This window comes from Cebus imitator, unplaced genomic scaffold (assembly GCF_001604975.1).
Source record: "Cebus imitator isolate Cc_AM_T3 unplaced genomic scaffold, Cebus_imitator-1.0 Scaffold537, whole genome shotgun sequence".
Taxonomy (NCBI): Eukaryota; Metazoa; Chordata; class Mammalia; order Primates; family Cebidae; genus Cebus; species Cebus imitator.
In genome coordinates, this window is record NW_016107852.1 from 204,977 (window position 1) to 224,736 (window position 19,760).

The 19,760-nt window shown below is 41.2% G+C and overlaps 1 protein-coding gene across 15 annotated transcripts in view; it reads right to left on the bottom strand.

Annotated features, from left to right (window-relative positions):
- Positions 1–19,760, bottom strand: part of SEPTIN11 (septin 11) — an 88,203-nt gene that overhangs the window by 26,667 nt on the left and 41,776 nt on the right. For 12 of the 15 annotated variants that reach the window (XR_005197746.1, XR_005197747.1, XM_037733544.1 and 9 more), the window contains exons 2-4: positions 18,128–18,265; positions 8,190–8,385; positions 2,275–2,461 (exon numbers count right to left, since the gene is read on the bottom strand). Coding sequence is in view for 13 of the 15 variants with exons in the window: in XM_037733544.1 (XP_037589472.1) it covers positions 2,275–2,461; positions 8,190–8,385; positions 18,128–18,265 (521 nt within the window). In the remaining 2 variants the exon portion in view is untranslated. The remainder of the gene's footprint in view (positions 1–2,274; positions 2,462–8,189; positions 8,386–18,127; positions 18,266–19,760) is intronic. The other 3 variants (XM_017514784.2, XM_017514778.2, XM_037733545.1) reach the window with 1 other exon arrangement.

The following is a 19,760-nucleotide window of genomic DNA, read 5'->3' on the forward strand; positions in this document are numbered from 1 at the left end:
ATTTAGTATATAATGAATGCCAACACAGACAAAATGGCAGAGATTCACTCTTTCTCGGCCAAACTAATCAGAGGAGATAGAGAAATCGAGCAATTTAGTTTTAAAACCTCTTTTTCCTCATTGGCAGGAGCTTGAAAGTCTTTTCTGAAATGACCATATATTTGCTTAACCCTTCCCTTTACTTGTATAAATAAAATTTTGATATTATCATTTTCAGACGATAGCTAGCTCTCCAACTCACCAACAATATCACTCCTTCGATAGTTTTAACTTGCTTTATGGTTGGTTGTTTGCTTTCATCAGTTGCGCCTGTTTGCCTTTTTCTTTTCCGTTTTCAATGAACCCTACTAAACATAATCATAGTGTTGGATATTACCCAGTTGTGTCTGCATACTCAGCCCTCAGTTAGGAATCTTCCTCACTCTCCTTCCTTCAGAATGTCTATGAAGAATGAGGCACTCTCAAGAACGGAGGTGGGGTGGGGGGCGGCCCTGCTTCCAAAGACATGACAGACCCAGAAGTGGCCCTCACTGCCCATGATCTTGAGGGAATGTGTTGTCTTTCTGGGAACACAGTGGGGCATAGTTTTAAGGGCAAGAATTTCCCAGCGCCACGCCCCTCTCCCTTCTCTCTCCATCCAGGAGATTTAGCAGTTTATGTTTAAATTTCTTGGGCGTGGGAATAAATTAAGAGTCAATCACTCCAGCGGAAGTTCTAAGGAATTCCTTTCGTTGGCCTGGGGTCTCAGAGGAGGTGGGGGTTCTTCCCAGGTTGAAAGTCCCCTTCTTCCACACCCCTTCAGACTCCATGTTTGGGTCCCCTTCCACGAACACTCCCTATGCTCCCTTCACGGACGCTGTCTCTCTCCTGGATTTCCCCTCTGGGGTCTCTTTCCACACTCTCATGGAAGCCTGTCTTCTCCTAAACTCCATCTCTCTCTATTCCCTAACACTCTCGTGGAAGCTGCTTTCCTCTCCTGGATTCCATCTTTCTGGATTCTCTTACTCAATGTGAGAGTTAGCTGTTTCTCTCTCTCTTTAAATAAATCACTTCCTACAAACACTTTTGAGTCTGGCATTTACTGCGCACTGCACCGTGGTCCCCTCTCTCATTCTTGAGAGGGCAGGAGACCAAGAACCTGGAGAAACATCCTCTCAGGGGAGCTGAAGGCACCCTGAACCCCAATATTACACTCTCTCCACTATCATGGCTAACAGCACAGCTCCCAGGGGTTGAATTGCAGAGGAATCAAATGGGATGAAGGAGGGTTTCTATTTATTTTCCGAAGAGTACTCTAGCTGCAAGGATCCTTCCAGGCCATTAGGTTTTTCTGTAAACCACTGTGTCCGTGCATGCTGTAAGCTGAAGGAGTCTGGCTTGGCTTCAGCCTCTCCAGCCGTTTAAAGGCCAGTTCAGACAGAGGCCTTGGGGAAAGGGTGATCTTCTGAGCACTCTCTCAATGTTTTGTCCCTCTGGAGAGAAAGCATCTTTATCAGTGTTGCTGTTTAGACAAAATCATAGTAACAACAGCCAGAAGAGCCCTCTAAAGAGCTTTATCATCTGATAAAACTTTTTTGTGGATGCAAAAGGGGTTTTGAATCTAGCAGTAAATACTATCCATGGCTTGGTTTTGTCCTTGTTCTTACTGCCATTTGTTAGATCCTTGTTTCAGAATGTATTGTCTTCTATTATTTTAAAATGGAAAGTCTAATTAATTATATAATAAGGTGCCAAATTTTATCAAACTTACCAGTCTCTTAGCCTTCACGTGTTGTGAAAAAGAGAAGGTATAAATGTGGCAAGCTCAGGGATCACACTGAAATGAAGACTTTGCTTTACTTGAACACGCGTGTGCAGTTCAGTTTTAAAATCTAAGAAGCTGGACCATTATCATCACAGAGACAAAAATTTAACCTTTTATTCCATTCTAAACTTTGAATTAAAACCAAACCTCTAAAAACCTTTTAGAGAAAGATTTTTTTTTTTAAAGAAAATAAACAAATTTGGAAATTATATTTCCACCTCCCATTTAAGAATTAAAAATACCTCCTGGAAAGTGACTTAATGTTTTTTTTTGTTTGTTTGCTAGTTTTGTTTTATTTTATTTTTGTCTAACAGGCAAGAGGTTTTGAAGCATTTTTCTCATGCTGTCAAACACTATGTTTCTGTAATCCAGGAAAAAAAAACCACACTGAAAACAGAGAATAAATTGGGGCATTAGGATAAAGAAGATCTGAAAGGAGAGCAGATAATAACCAGAGTGGCAGCAAGTACCTTACTGTCCAGCTTTTTCATGGTGACCAGATCCAGGGACTTTAGTGAATGTCCAGTAGGGGCAATAAAGTAGAGGCAGGCATGGATCCTTGTGTCATGGTAGTTGAAGAGAGATCGTTTAATCTTCAGTTCCTCTTGCAGGTAGGCCTCGAATTGGGCGTCAATATATTCTACTATCGGCTTATAGCTAGAACACAGAAATAGCATGTTTCCAGTCTCAAACCTCTTTCACAGTTTGGTGTAGACAATCCTCCATTCAATGTCACAATGGCTTCCTCTTTCCTAAAGGCTAAAGCCCAAGCCCTTACCTTGGTGTCCAAGGCCTTCCATCACCTGATCCCTGAATAGCGCTCCAGGCTCACCCTCCCATCCCAGCCACATACAACCATTTGTTGCAGCCCCAACGTGTCAAGCCCTTATTTCCTCTGTGTCTTTGCTCACACTGGCCCCTCTGCCGGGATCTGTCTTCTTCCTACTCTTCTCCTGGCTAACAATCATCCTCTAAAACAGAGCTTGTTGTAGTGGAGCATGCTGCCACTCCCCCAGGGGGCACCCATGGAAGATACTGCTAAGAGATTGTGGCATTCTTTCCTGCTGGGCCAAAACTGGGCCTCAAAAATGCATCTGAAAAAAGTGACTGTGACAGCCTCTCCCTACTGATTGGCATTGGTGCACAAAATGAAACTGGTGTGTGGTTCAGGATATGACATTACCACCTACTGGGAGCTATTCCCTGGTCTTCTGCCCTATTTCTCCAGACAGGAGCTCTCTGTGCTCCCATATCCCTGTGCATGATTCATAACTTCATCTAGGAACTGATGTGCCTAGACTATTATATCTTTAAGATTCCTTTCAACTCAAAATCTTCATCATTTAAAGGTAAACGTTGTAACCCTCTCTTCTCACCAAATCATTCAAATCTGTTTTGGATAATGATGTGTGATTCTATTAACTGACCATAAATACAATGACTAATAGCATATTGGGAATACACATTCCATAAACAACATGTCCAGAAAGTAAGTAGTATGTCATTGTGGGAAACCCACTAATTCTTTCTGGTCTCCAAAGTGACTACTCAGAAGTTTGTTTTAGCAACAAAGAGACTGTTCTATTAGGAATACAAAGAGTTAATTCTCCCAAACTTACTGCCTTTCTGAAGATTTAAGAAAAAGAAAAACCTTTCAACACCCTAATCTTGTACCCATAAGTTAAACTGAAACCCCTGAAAGGGAACCACAAATCTTTTGTAATAAAAATGACAGCAGACATCCTAAGAAAAACAAACATCCCCAAAATAAACAATAACAACAAACTTATGAGCAAACCTGAAAGCAGTCATAAAAAGCTTTCTGATATTTTTCCTTGGTGATTTTATCACAATCTACTGGTTCAATTTGAGTAGACAAAATCTCTAGAGGTTTTTTTTTAAAAAAAAGATAGAATGTACCTCAGCAATAATGAAGTTCCAAATCATAATAGGCAAAATTCCAATAAAAAGAATGAATGAGCAATAAGATTCTTCTATATTTTCTGATCTTGAAATATAGGCATGTATTACATAATATTTAATGAGATAGTTATAGAGGATGGTGGTTAGAAACATGGATTCAATCCAAACTGCCTAAAACCATAACACAGCTGCACAACTTACTAGCTGCTCAAGGTTTAATTAAGCAAGTCAGTAAACCTCTCTGTGTCTCAATTTCCTCACAGGTAAATCAGGGACAAAAATAGTAGTTCTATTAGAGAGCTACTGTGACAAATAGATGAGCCAATACATGTAATATATGTAAAGGGCTGGCATGTAAAAGTAAAATATAACTATTTCATAATAATATAATAAAATAGAATACTATGGTACAGAAGTATACTATACCATAGAAGCAAGCCTGACTTTTTAGAAAACTTTTTAGAAAAAACTAAAAAAGAAAAAAAAAAGGAACTTTACATTCACCCACTTCTCTTCTGGTATCTGTTCTGCTAATGGGCTCATGCCCAGTAGGGAAGTGGAGCAGGCCACTCCAATGAGATCCACCCATCCCCTTTGCCCTTTCAGTCTGGGGCTGATCCTTCAGTCTCCTGACACTGAGGCAGGTATTTGGGGATTAGGGCTCTTCCATAGCACCCTCTTAACCCCAAGGGTAAGAGAAGCAGCTCACAGCAATTGCTCCCCTGCCTCCCCGGTGTCTGATTTTTAGCTCTTAGCACCTCCTTCTCTCAGTGGTAGTCCAAATCTGGTTCTGCTTTCTATTAATTTCCCTTCTTGCCTCTGGTTTTGATTCTGATCTTCCAAAGATAATGAGAGGCATGACATCGCTCATTTTGCAGTGAGGAATGGTTTCCACACTGGATTCAAGACATCCTTTGTTCTCTAATATCTTAGGCCTCCTTCTGCCTGTTCCTGCTAGAGAGTCCTGGCCAATCATTCAATCTCCCTTCCTTTCAATCTGTGTTCCCTCTGGAAAAATCACACTCGTTCCTGTGTTCCACTCATCAACTATCTGATGACAAGTCATAAATCTCTACCTCAAACCCAGATCTTTCCTTTGAGCCTCAGAACCATGCACCCAAATGCTTATCCTATATTTTCAATCGCTCTTCCAACTAAATGTCAAAAACGGATCTATTCATCCTGCCCTCAAACCCACACTTTCCCCGTATTCCTCAGCATGGTGAATGGGCCACCACCCACACCACTGGCCAAGTCAGAAACCTGGGATTCAACCTGGAGCCTCCTTCTCTCACCTCACACACATAATCAATACAAAATCCCATCTACTTTACCTTCCATACCATTATTAATCACTAAAAGGAAAATACATTCCTGGAGAATAATTTACCAAAATGACTATTTCCTATGTCAAAGATTTAATTATGCTGATGAAATAGTTTATTCTTGCTGAGACTCAAGCCAGCCAAGTGGTTTTATAGTCCTCATGATCATCATGCTATAGATGAGATGAACTGTCTGCCTCTTCCTCCAAAACCTTTCCACTTCTGCGTCTAAAGTCAGAAAGATAGGAAGCTTAATCCCATCTTTGCCTTTTGCTAGCTCCATTTCTACTGACACTTATTTATATTCTTTTTGGTCAATTCAAACTTCCCTGGATTGTAGCCATATCAATCAGAGGAAAGACAGGAGGATAGATCCAATCTAGTCCTTATGTTCTCACATAAATTTCTTAAGGCATGGAGATATTCCTTGTTACATAGCACTCATTTTTCTTCATATACCTCCAGCCATAAAACAAACACACACTAACATGACAGAGACTAACCCTAAAACCGATGGAAAAACGTACTTTAGACAACATTTTTCATCCATCCAACCTACCCACTGATCATTCTTGCAAAATGGCCAACACCATCATTCAGGGACTGACTCTTCACTTTATATATGACCAAACATTTATCATGTTTTTTTCTTATCTTGCTGTCTGTTAGCCAATTTTCCTTATCCCTTGACTATCTCCACCATACAGTTGATTAAACTTAAAATTTAAAGGCCAAACAGTCCATCTCACTACTGTTTTGTAACTCTGATAAAGATCTGGTGAGGTTAAGATTCTGTCTCAGGGGATTTCAACCATCTCTGCCTTTGAGGGCTGACTATCATTACAGCTAGTGATATGCCATGGTCAGCCCACCTCCCATCTCCCCAGTGTGGGTCAGACTACTCTATTTCCAGTTGAACAACAAAACTTGGTTTCCCTTCTTCTCCAGACCACTTTCTTTCTCCACTGAAAAGTACAAACAGCCAAAACAAGGAAGCCCTTTAATAACAAAGAGTGAAATGTGCTTTTAAACATAACAGGAAACCTTACTAGATCTCTCTTCCTGCCTCCTTCTAGCTAGCCTGGTCTGAGGCAGATAATAATGCGGGAATGCTGACATGTCCAAAGCCTACGTAAACAAACTGGGACATTCTTGAAGTCTTGCCTCTATGGCAGAAAAGCTTGCCTAATCCGCAACATAGGTAAAAATCAACATGGGCATAGAGAAATAGCACACCCCTTCCCATACGGTTACACACTGATGCAGAAATGAATATCCCACTTCCAATTTCTTGAGGGAAGCAGAACCTGTTCAAATAACGATTTGTGAACAAGTCATCTGGCTTCACAGTGAACAGTGTCAACAATACCTTCTGAGGTACAGGGTAACAGAGTTTTAAGTGCCATTTAAAGAGGTTATGCAATAGCTTTCAAGAAATTTCAGAGGAAAAAAAAATATTTGGTATCTAGGTTAGGTTAATATCACACTTCCTCTCTTCTAAATCTCCTTGGAAACTTATTTGACCCAAATGAGTCAGATCATTTCTTAAGGAGGGCTCCAGCTGCAAATATGAGGATATGCACTGTCCTAGCTGTTTGCTGCCGAGTGCTGATTGGGGAGTGAAAACCCACCAGCAGCCTGAGGGAAAGTCCCAGCTCAGGGAAGAGGCAAAAATTGAGTGCCAGCACTGAGGCAACCACAGCGAGCCGGAAGAGCACAGGGAATCTCAGCAAGAGGCTACATGGAGGATGGCTCTCACTCCTGGGGGGAGGGATCCTGAAAAAGCACAGTTGCCTTCTTCCAATCAAGGAATGCACAAGTAAGATTTTTACTAACCCCAAGGAGAAAATCCATACCTGTCTGAGAGGTGAACAGGCCTTGCTCTGAGTATTCTGACTATGCAACGATTGGAACCCCCTGGCTCTCTTCCCAGCTCCCACAATGCACCTGTGTCCCTTTCCTTATGACCAGGGCTTTCTCTTCATTTACTGCCCTTGGCATAACAAACAGCCTTCAGGCAGGGGCCTCTCCATCATTCCTTGTAATTGCGGTCATACATTAAGAGCAACTGCTCAGCTGTAGTGTCAGAGCCGAACTTGTCCCCTGCCCCAACACAATGTACAGATAGTTTATTTTGGCCAGATGTAAAGTAAAATCTTTCTCACTCTATCTAACAATTGTTCCTGTTATCACAGGACAATGTCTACTGAAGAGCATTTGAAGTGCTCTATAGATAAAATAAAGAGCTTGGTGCTCAGCTAACGAATGAATTAAATATTATCATTACTGTGGTGCTCATATTTATATCAGGAATAGTTAAAATGTATCTAGGCAATATACATTTCTGGAAGCCCCATTCTACAATCACCTTTGGGCCTGGGACAGTTTTAACTTTCTCAAACTTTTTTTGAGAATGAATGTACTATTTAAAATAGTCATAAGACATCTGAGGTTAAGACTGATAAACAGAATTAGTGCTCAAGAAGGAATGTGAACAAAATCTTGACACTAAGACTAACATGGGTTATATGCCAGGAAATTTTAAGAATTAGAAACTTCCCTCAGATAAGAGCAAAGAGCAACTCATGGTAAAGACCCAAACTTACTTGGCTTTATAAATGGGGTACATTATAAAAACTCAGATACTATTTTATCATTATATAGCAAGCAAAGGTGAAGGCATTTGGTTACCTGGGGCAGATTTGGTGGAACTTCTAGAGACCTCCCCTCCAATGTCCTGGCTCCCCAAGCAGTATGAAGTGGTTGATGGCTGGGGTTTCTGCTAAAACTGTTCTGTGGGGTGGCTGGGTGTTTCTCTAGATTGCTTTTCCTGGTAGGAAAGCCCCAAACTTGGTTTCATGGCCTTTCTGGAAAAATGCTGTAAGCTAATTGAGTCCCTCTAATAAATCCCTTTTCTGCTCCTACTAGCTGGGATCAATTTTGTTACCTGATTCTGACCTCAAGGAAGAACGTTCTCAGAAAAATTCTCAGAGGACAATAATGTCACATCTTTTAGGCAATAGAGGACCAACCCCCACAACTAAAGAGCCCCCAAAACATTTGGCCTTTAAATTTACCTGGAATGGATCCTGCTATCTCCTCATCCATTTATGTCCCCACAAAATCCCAAGATGTACCTGTCATCTTTATTTATCTGGTCTCCAAATCCCACGGTGTCAACGATGGTTAACTTCAGCCGTACATTGCTTTCCTGAAGCTCATAACTTCTGGCTTTTAACCGGACACCTGGTTCATTGTGAGTAGCTGGGTCACTTTCAAATTTGGTGTTGAACAAAGTGTCCATTAATGTGGATTTGCCAATGCCTGTTTCACCTACACAACCACAAAAGAAAAGTCAGAGAATGTGTCAATGTCTCTCAAACATCACTTCAATTCCTCAGTATGTTTTTCATTAGTCATGATTATAAAGTTAAAAAATATATATCACCAGAAATGCTACTGTGAAGAGATAATTAGTTCTTTCTATGTGTCATCTATGGAATATTTTCCTAAAAATGCCTCAGTGAATTTCAGGAACTATTTAGCAGAGAGGATCTCAAGTTTACAGATCAAGAGATTCTTCTTTACCTCTGGATAAAAAAACAGTACTTGTAGGCCGGGCACGGTGGCTCACGCCTGTAATCCCAGCACTTTGGGAGGCAAAGGCAGGTGGATCATGATGTCAGGAGATCAAGACCATCCTGGCAAACATGGTGAAACCCTATCTCTAATAAAAATACAAAAATTAGCCAGGTGTGGTGGCATGTGCCTATAGTCCCAGCTACTCAGGGGGCTGAAGCAGGAGAATCGCTTGAACCCAGGAGGCGGAGGTTGTAGTGAACCAATATTGCACCACTGCACTCCAGCCTGGGTGACAAAGTGAGGCTCCAGCTCCAAAAAAAAAAAAAAAAAAAAAAAAAGAAAAAAAAATAGTATTATAAGTTTGCCTGTGCTCAATTTTCATATTACAAGAACATGAACTTTACCTCTTTCTCTCCTAAATGTTACAAGTATAAAACCATATTACTTAAGGGACAAAAGATTATACCGTTGAATTTCTGTTGCTTGAAACAAGTGATTCCATTTACCCTGAATTACCTAAAAGATCAGTTAATTCAACATCAATATGATACCATGTCATTGAAAAGAATTACATTATCCAAAATAACACTCTTGACGACAATAATAACTAACGTCACTGAGTGCTCACTTTGTGCCAGGCCCTGTGGCAAGAGCTTCTAGTGCATTATCTCCTTTATTTATTTATTAATTTGTTTTTGAGACAGAGTCTCACTCTGTCACCCAGGCTAGAGTCCAGTGGTGAGATCTCAGCTCACTGCAACCTCCGCCTCCCAGGTTCAAGCAATTCTCCTGCCTCGGCCTCCCTAGAAGCTGGGATTACAGGCACCTGCCACCACGCCTGGCTAATTTTTGTATTTTTAGTAGAAACGGGGTTTTGCCATGTTAGCCAAGCTGGTCTCGAACTCCTGACCTCAAACGATCCACCTGCCTCGGTCCCCGAAAGTGCTGGGATTACAGGCATTAGCCACCTTGCCCAGCCACATTACCTCATTTAAACCCTACTACTACTGGCATGACATAGGCACTACTGTTTCCTCCATGTTCAAGATGGGACACTAGGCTTAGATAAGATTTATGAGGAACTTGCTTAAAGTCATTGCTAAGTGGTGAAACCAGGGTCCTAACCGAAGTCTATATGGTTCCAACACCTGCACTCAACCAACACAACAGCCTGACTTTACTATTACAGAGAAAACTGACAGCCCAACATTTTCCAGTTGTGGTTATGTTAATCCCTCTATGCCGTTTTTTATTTTTCTTTATCCATCTGGAGTCAAGATGCCAAACATGTTAGTTTTTCCAGCTTCAGGGTGATAGTTTTTCCAGCTTCAGAGTGAAGTCTGTGACAATGAAAGTAAATGTTAAATGACCTGAAACAATAGCCTTATTCACACTGATAATTATTATTTACACTGATAATTCAAGTCAGTAAGTGTTTACTGAGGCCTCATATGTGCAAAGCAGAGTGGCAGGTATCTGGAACCACTATACCAATCACCTGGTGACACATAAATGTGGAGCTATGAAGAACTGCAGCCCAACCCTCCAAATAACACCAGGCAAAATTCTATCTTAATTCTATTTTTATATTGAGTCAAAGACAGCTGGCAATGAGAAAAAATCCAGCCTTATGTCTGTGGTGGTGGTGATTGAGAATGTGATGATGGAGAAAAGGAAGTCGAAATCCAGAAACATTAGCCCTACGGATGCCTTTTTCCTTTTTCAATTTGGAAAATTTCTCAATTAGATTTCTAGCTCAATTTAAACTTGCCAATATAGAACAGCCCTTTCAACAACTCCTAATCCCAATGTGTCCCTGGGAGCATCCCCTCCTCTAAGGATTTCCGTGATGACTTTCAGGATGATGGTGTTCTGTGGAGAAAAGAAAAGCTCTGGGCAACCCTCTCACTATAATGACAAAATCTACTTACTAGTTACAAATTCCATATTGTGTACTCATTGCTTTCCAACACAATGCAAAAGTGAAGGAGGATGAAGTTTTTCTGGATTTGAGCATCCTCTGATTAGAAAATCCTTATATGGCTTGCCTCTAACTATGATGATTCACTTACAGGACAAAAGCTGGTCAAGTGCAGTCACCTTACTCTTTAACCTTTCCTGTTATACCCTGAACATCTAAGATCACAGAATTTCCTCTTTAGTCAGCCTTCATTCAGCCAGTATTTTTTCAGTGCCTACTATGTCCAAGTTCTGTGCCAAGTTCTGGGAATTCAGAGAACTACCCTGATGTGGTGTTCTCCCACATCTTAGAATCTGGTCTAGAACATGACCGAGTAATACTACTCAGGCTCTAACTTTTTATTATGGGAACAGCATTCTAAGTGTTGCCATAACCACTTTCCTCTTACAAGCAAGACCATCCTTTACACCCATGACCCTGCTAGGTGACCACAGACAACTAGACCCTGGCTAGGTCCCTGACCTAAACGTAACCACAGAAGCCCAAGCATTTTGCTATGAGCTGGGGCTCCGCATTGGAGAGTGGCCTGTCTATCCAATCACAATTTTTCTCTTTGGGCATTTGAATGAGATACATGTAATCCCCACACAGGGTGATGGCATGACAAAGAAACGATGTGCAAAGAGAGGTAAGTAAGCAGAAGCTATGAGGCAGTAAAGGCTGTAAGTAAACAGAAGCCATGCTGCAGACAGAATGTAGGCTGAGAATACAGGAGACAGAGCAGATAGATTGGGTATAGTATTAGAAATCCATCATGAAATTAATGCTTCGGTGTTCACTGTGTGACAAGCAGAGGTGCAGTGATGAAGTAATGAATAAAAACAGACAACCGACACTGTTTGCACTTTTGTAACATCCTGAATGTCATTCCAGATCTCTATGGGGTCTGCCTGTGCAGCAGTTGAGACTGTTTCCTGTCTTCTTTTTTTTTTTTGAGACAGAGTTTCGCTCTTGTTACCCAGGCTGGAGTGCAATGGCACGATCTCGGCTCACCGCAACCTCCGCCTCCTGGGTTCAGGCAATTCTCCTGCCTCAGCCTCCTGAGTAGCTGGGATTACAGGCACGCGCCACCATGCCCAGCTAATTTTTTGTAGTTTTAGTAGAGATGGGGTTTCACCATGTTGACCAGCATGATCTCGATCTCTTGACCTCGTGATCCACCCGCCTCGGCCTCCTAAAGTGCTGGGATTACAGGCGTGAGCCACCGCGCCCGGCCCTCCTGTCTTCTTTACTTTGCTGAATAGTCTTACAAAAACAACCGTCCATAAAGTTCATATAAAACCAGTCTCTGCTCCCTAACCTGAAAGAGTGTAACAAGTTCACACTCACCATTCATGGCTTAACAAATTAACTTTGCGCAAAACAAAGTTACTGTGTAGTGGATACAGAAATAAAACAGGGTTCTCACTGGTAGTCAATACTGAAGGTACTTGAGTCATTTTAAGTATATGCTACAAGTGTAACATTCTCAAGCAGGGCCAACTTCTTTTCAGGATTTACCTATTTTTAGAACAGAAAAGGCACAAAAGCAGATCTGCCTATAAAACTTTCTCCTTTATGGGAAAGGCTCTGTCAGTAGAAAGTGACCTACTTAACTTTCATCTCCTTCCCTAAGAATAGCAATAAAGACTTGAATTACATGGCAAGGATTCCAGGTTACCTGGACAGGACTGAAATTATCATCTCATTTTACTAGGTTAAAAATTACTTAAGCACCCATGTGAATCAGGAACACCATACTTTTTTTAAAGGCATGGTAATTTTAATTATCATTTACATTAAGGTAGAAATTACAAACAATTAGCATACCAGGCCCTACTTATAGCAGAAGGTTAATCAATGGGTTGAAAAAAACCACTGTTCTCTAAACTTCGGTGTGCTTTGCTTTCCATTTCTATGCTCTGTGCTTTTAAGAGCTGTAATTAGACACGGCAACTCCAGCAGCAGTGTGATTCACCAAAAGCAGTTCAGCAGGAAATGACAGCTTTTGGAATAAAAGGAACTCTAGAAGAACTAAGGAAGTTTTTCAATGCATTAGCTTTTTTTTTTTTTTTTTTTTTTTAACAGACAGGGTCTCACTGTGTTCTCATGTGTTCTCACTGTGTTCAGACTCCTGGGCTCAAGCAATTCTCCCACCTTGGCCTCCTGAAGCACGGGGATTAGTTTTTGAGGCTCATCTCAAACCTTTGTAAGCACGATCTCATCTATGCTTTTGAGGACCCATAAGACAAAAATTTCTTTCTAACTGAATAACTAAAAGCCTACTAGGCATAGGTTCCAATTCAAACCAAACAACCATAACAGTATTTTCAGAAAAATCAGTGACCCACATTAAAGTATTTCAAAACTCCCTAGCAGAGTACCTGGCACAAAGGAGACATTTATTAAAAGTTAATTGAGGGCTGGGCATGGTGGCTCATGCCTGTAATACCAGCACTTTGAGAGGCTGAGGCAGAGAGATCACCTGAGGTCAGGAGTTTGAGACCAGCCTGGGCAACATGGTAAAACCCCATTTCTACTAAAAATACAAAAATTAGTCAGGCATGGTGGCATGCACCTGTAGTCCCAGCTACTCAGAAGGCTGAGGCAGGAGAATCACTTGAACCTGGGAGGTGGAGGCTGCAGTGAGCGGGGAGATTGCACCACTGCACTCAAGCCTGGGTGACAGAGTGAGACTCCATCTCAAAAAAAAAAAGTTAATTGACAAAAATGATCATGGTGATAATTTACACAGAGATCTGCTACTGTGGTAGATTTTTTCAGAGTCTGTTGTTTAGTCTATCATAAATTCATCTGCCTAAACACTCTTATTGTTAGAGTACTTAGAGACTCGATTGAGTGCTTTCTGGAGCTTCTGTTTTTCCTGCTCCTGCCAATGCTAGTGAACCTGAGGCCCACATCACAGGGGAAAGCAGTCCTACCTTTTCCATTCTGTTCTCAGGCTTATTTAACCCACGAGATCCAAGGTGAACAAGGTGGGGGCGGGGACAGAAGGACTGTATTATTAATTAGAAGGTAACTGTGGACAGAACAAATTGTTGATCCGTCATTCTGCATCTTTTACTCTAATTGCCAAGACTGACTACTTGGGTAAGTAATTGTGCATGGGGATCTGCCTGCCTTCCCTAAATATTCTAGATTTTACTCTTGGATGGAATCAAAGAATCAGAAACCTACATATCTAAGATGTGTTGTTACTGTTCCTCATAGAATCACCTTTGATGAAACATACTCTGTCTTAAGATGGGCCAGTGTTTGACACCTGGCATTTCATTAAACAATTGCACTGACTTAGAGGATGCCCAGGAACCCAGGCCACTACATCTACCAAATCTCTTTTGTGAAAATCCGTGGAGAAATTTTTCCATGTAAAACTGTGTTTCATCTGGAGCAATAATTTTGTTTTTACTTTATAGATACTATAAATCTGTCATGTTAAACTTTTTACTTGTGTTTAGTATATAACACATGCTCACTTAATATCTGTTAAATGAATGAGTGAATTAACAAATTTTCTCCATGCTCTGACCACTAAACTGAGAGAAAAATGTAATACTGCATCAATTAATTGCTATAGGCAGGCCTGATGGCGGGCTTTGAGTTCTGACTCTATCCCTGGCTTCACCTTTATTTTCTGGGGTTAATTTCATCTTCATTCCTTTTACCCTGTAACCCATTTACATCCTTTCCTGGAAAAACAAGATGGGATAAAAATGTTTAAGATTTGATTGTAAAATTCCACAAAACTGTTGACACTATAGCCTTGGCTAAAATGGCCTTCAACTTACCTGTTTTCAATTCCTGTTCTCTCATCCCCTCAAAACAATTAAGGTTGAATTGTGGAAAAATTTTCTATTTCAAAATGTATTATTAATTTACTTTGACTCTACTATCAAACTGGCTCGTCTTCAGAAGCAGAGATGTTACAGTATCTTATTCACCTTTGTATGTTCACAAGGAACGGACAGACAGCTGGATCAATGTTGATGAGGTTTTTTCATAGAGTTCACATCATTTTGGAAAATGGATGAGAAAGACATACATATTTAAAATTATGGAAAAGGACTAAATGCTAATTTAGATCTAATTTAGATTCTCTGGAGAAATACAGTATGGGTAAAATATGAAAGGCTTTATTTAAACTAAAATGTAGCTTGAGGGGTGATTTGGGTGTGTTGTGGCAAAACAGAGAATAGGGAAATGAACTCCTAGGTCTTCTTTTATCTCATTTAGCATCAGAATTCTCTTCCCAGTGAAATGAAAACTACTCTTCCTCTATTACATTTCTTCCCAGGACCAACAGAGATGGGTTCTAGCAGCAGACATTTAATTCAGAAACTGGACAAAGCTCGTCCCAGGACCATTTTCTGCCCCGGTTTATTTCCTGTGCTTTCTTTCAACCTACAGGCTCATGCCACAAAACAAAATTACAATTCTGAGATCTTTTTGGTAAAAATTTTCCTTACTGGGATCATAACTATTTTTCATCCTTACTTCCCTCCCATATTTTATCATAAGAACATAAATTCATGCTATAAATATCACACATGTGCATACTGTGCAAAAACTACAAATGGGCAGTAAGAGGAAAGGAGTAAGTAAGGAGGAAAAATTACCATGGATGCTCTTAAGTTAAATATAACACCTACTCCTCTATGTGGCTGTCCAAATATTTTGATCTACTTTTTATAGACTCTTTAAAAATAGATGGACTATTGATTGACAGTTTTTTCTTATACAGATATTATGCCATAAAATATCTGTGGCAAAAGGATTTGATATTCAACTCTCTGAGAAAGATATTTAATGCTGATACTCCTATCTCCCAAAGAGCTCATGCTGGCCCCACCCAAAGGGCTACAAAGGGTTATGGAAAAAGACCTGGAGCGTTAGATATATTGACAACAAAGGGTATCCAGGACTTCCTGTGGAGCGAAAAAAAGAAAATGCACAAGATGAACAGCATGATCTCATTTGTGCAAAAGCAAAACAAAAAGAACACCTATGTAACTGTGAGAAATCTGTTTTTACGTGTCTCTCTCCCAAGCCCAATCTCCTTTCTGTCCCTGTCTTCTTGCCTATGGGGAACCTCGTGAGTTTTGGAGTGATCGGACCCCATCTTCCCCCCAGGCTGAGTGCGTGACTGAGTCCTGGACAATCAGTGAAATCCTCACTGTTGGGTGAGACGTGTCAGGAATGCCTTGTTCCTTCCCCTGAGGTTGCTCGGTTGGTGATACTGACGGAGCCAGGCTGCTGTTGTGAGAAAATGCCTGAATGTGAAGCAAGCAGGATCAAGAACCAGAGACAGAGGCCTGACGGGGCTCTTGGAACTCCTAGAGCCAGCTGCTCTTAATTACCCAATTCACGATATTACCTCTTCAGTGTGTGTTGGAGGGTGGGGGAGAATCTTAGCTGCACTTAAGCTGGCTTTCTGCTATTCTCTGTGGAAAATTTCCTAAAACAAGAATACTAGGAGGGTGATGCAACATGATTGGCTTTGAGAATGGATGGAAGGAGCCAAGAGCCAAGGAATGCAGGCAGCCTCCGGAAGGTGGAGAAGGCATGCACTCTCCCTAAAGGTTCCAGGAAGGAATGCAGCCCTGCAGACCCATACTGGACTCCTACCTACAGAACCAGAAGCCACCAAAAGCAATTTCCTAATACAGAAAGATGTCGAAAGTCTCTAGAAAGATCCCACGGTGTTATCTCCGTGAAATGGAAATGGGGGTGGGAGATGAAAGGGAAGCATTTTATAACATTTTAAACAACAAGTGCATATTATGTTCATTAGTTTGAAAAACTAATTTTAAACATGTTTAAGAATAGAACCTGAAGAAACATCTAACAATCACAGGTATTGGAACCTACCCAGGAGACTCCGAATAGGGCTGTTTTACACGTCTAACATGGCAGTACCGATTTGGCTTCTGAGGAATTCAGCATCCAAACTGTCCTATTTAACACAAGGAGCCAGCCCGTGAGCCAGCACACCCCACTGCACACCACGTATCCAACTAAACCAGGATCCCACCGGAAGGCTTTCCCCCTACTGTCCCCTGCAGAAGCCAGGACAGAACTCTCAGCTATGTTCTTAAAGCTGATTTTGGAGACAGGACTGGGGAGGCACAGAAGAGAAGCCTGAATAGTAACTGGCCTGGTATTACAACTTAGCATACTTTTCAATAGAAAACCAACAAATTGCCAACAAATTGCTATGCTAATGAAGAACTGCTCTGCTCTGAAATGAACGTTTATCATGAGACAAAGGACAACCCATTCATACCACTCTGTGGCACTAGCTGCCATTCGGGAGATCTCCTGCTGAATTTTAAAAGCCTTCATGTAGGGAAAAGGGGAAAGCCTGAGATGAAAGTTGGCTGCTGTGGTCATGTTTCTCTCCAGTCTTTCTCTTATCCAGTGCTTAAGATATAATGCCAGGGAGCAAGTTGGTCTAGTGTGCCTGCCAATTGTGGCTTTCTCCTAATGAATGCCTAGTGCAGAGGCTACATGCAGTAGAGTCATCAAGAAGTTCAAGAAGTTTTTTAAAAAGAAAAATATCTGTACTCCCCCTAACTTCCATAAATAACAAATAAGTAAATGGTGGTTCTCACATTGAACACACACCTTTTCTAAATTCTGTTCGCTTTACTTGGACAAGAAAAGTAAGTCTGACACATTCTGCCAAGCTTAGGGAAAAGATGGTCCACTTGACTACATACAGAATTCTTTGGTCTGTCTCAAAGTGATGTCTCATAGGAATATGCCCAGAGGACAATGCCAACACAATATACCCCAAACCACTTCACTGCTGTTTAACCTGCCATTCATCAGGTGTGATGGGGAGAGAGAAGAATGGCTGTTATCTGGTCCACACACATTTCTCCTTCAAACTAACAGAAGATTTATATTCTGATTTTCTTTATCCCCCTTCTTTTTTACCTTTCTCTTCTTGGTTCAAAAAAAAAATAAGGCATACAAAAAATTAGCCAGGCGTGTTGGTGGATGCCTGTAATCCCAGCTACTCAAGAGGCTGAGGCAGGAGAATTGCTTGAACCTGGGAGGCAGAGGTTGCAGTGAGCCAAGATCACCCCGCTGCACTCCAGCCTAGGAAACAGGGCAAGACTCCTTCTCAAAACAAACAAACAAACAAACAAACAAACAAACAAGGATATGGCTAGAGGGGTAAAGAAAAATACCAAGGCAAAGACCTAGTCCAGAGTAAAATCTTTAAGGGATCTTAACAGTATTGTACTGATCAGTTGTTTGACTGTGTGACAGAAATACTAATAGTAATTTGAGTAATGTGACAAAACGTACAATGCATTTACCTAAATACAGCTCTCAGTCTTTATGACTTGTGACATGTATAAGACAGATATTTTACCTTGCTTTACTGATGAAAAAAAGAGAATAAATGAATCATTCTGATTTCATTGAAGCATGTCTCTCTGACAGTCACCTGTCAATATCTAAGGATCAAACTTCTTGCTGTGCAGGTGATGAATAACTTACCAACACAAAGGATGTTGAAACAGAATCCTTGAGAAGTAGACTTGTTGACCAGCTGGTCAGGGAGGCTGTCAAATCCCACATGGCCAGACAAAGACAAGTTTCGAAGCTCTTCATTCTGGAATTTCAGAGGAGAAAGATCTGGGTGTCTATGAAACATGCCACTTAAATATCACATATCACAAACACTATGTTCTCTCTTCTTCTTCCCTTGACATGCATGGAAAAAGGAGACCCCCACAGCTGCCTTGGCTTCTACACAGCTGAGGGCACTAACAGCTCCAAAGCCATGCTCTTTCTGCAAAACCACAGTCTCCCAAAGCACACCATCTCCCTGGGTATTTCATTCGTTGTTACAAGTGTCCTGGTCCAGGGAAATTTGAGCTTCTAGAGGTGACAATTTCAGATACTCATTAAGTGACCGAAAAAACCCACAAAAACCTCCAGCCGTCTTGATCACTTTCATTGCTCAAGAAAAACTTTTAATTTACTGTCAACTCATAGTTAAATAATACTTAACACTCTTCCAGATACATAAAAGGGCTTTGAAAAGCTCACAGTGGAAGATACACACTCCTTACAATTATGACAATGCTCTATCCACCATAAATGCAACATATTTACAACTTCTCAGCACATAAGCTCATTTCCTCTTCTCCATCAGTTTTATGGATTTCTTGAGTCTTCTTCCCCCTCTCCACCCTGCAGCTCCTAGCACAGGCTCTGTAACTGCTGGACTTTTGCAAAGTTTATTGATTGAGACTGGGGTAAGGGAGTTATACATTTAAAAATCATACAGGATATGGTTGGAAGTGAACATAAAATCATTGGGCGATTTATGCTGTTATATAAAATGGTACTGACTGCCCCCACAACTTTGAATGCATCTCGTGGTTACTGGAGATAATCTGTGAAATTTTTCCTCAAGATGCATAAATCAGCTACAGTCCCTCAGTTATAATATCATGGTTACAGTTTGTAATTTCAGAAATTAGATACTGGAAGTCTTCTCCTTGAAGACAGGACTCCTGGGGTTCTGGCTGTGTTGTCAATGAACTTCATATTCAAAATATTGGAGTCCAGATGAGAAAATGATCCTCAAAGCTCCATTTTTATTTTTATTTTTATTTTTGTTTTGGAGACAGGGTTGCACTGTCACTCAGGCTGGAGTGCAGTGGCATGATCATATCTCACTGCAGCCTCAAACTCCTGGGCTCAAGTGATCCTTCCAGCTTCAGCCTCCCAAGCAGCTGTGACTACAGGCATGCGCCACCACACTCAGCTTCAACGTTCCATTTTATTAAAAAAAGAAAAAAAGGCTGGGCGTGGTGGCTTACGCCTATAATTCCAGCACTTTGGGAGGCCAGGGCGGGAGGATCATGAGGTCAGGAGTTTGAGACCAGCCTGACCAACATGGTGAAACTCCATCTCTACTAAAAATACAAAAATTAGCCAGGCATGGTGGTGAGCACCTGTAATCCCAGCTACTCAGGAGGCTGAGGCAAAAGAATTGCTTGAACCCGGGAGGTGAAGGTGGCAGTGAGCCAAGATCATGCCACTGTACTCCAGCCTGGATACCAGAGCGAGACTCTGTCTCAAAAAAACAGGCTTTGCACAGGGTCACTTAGTCAACGTT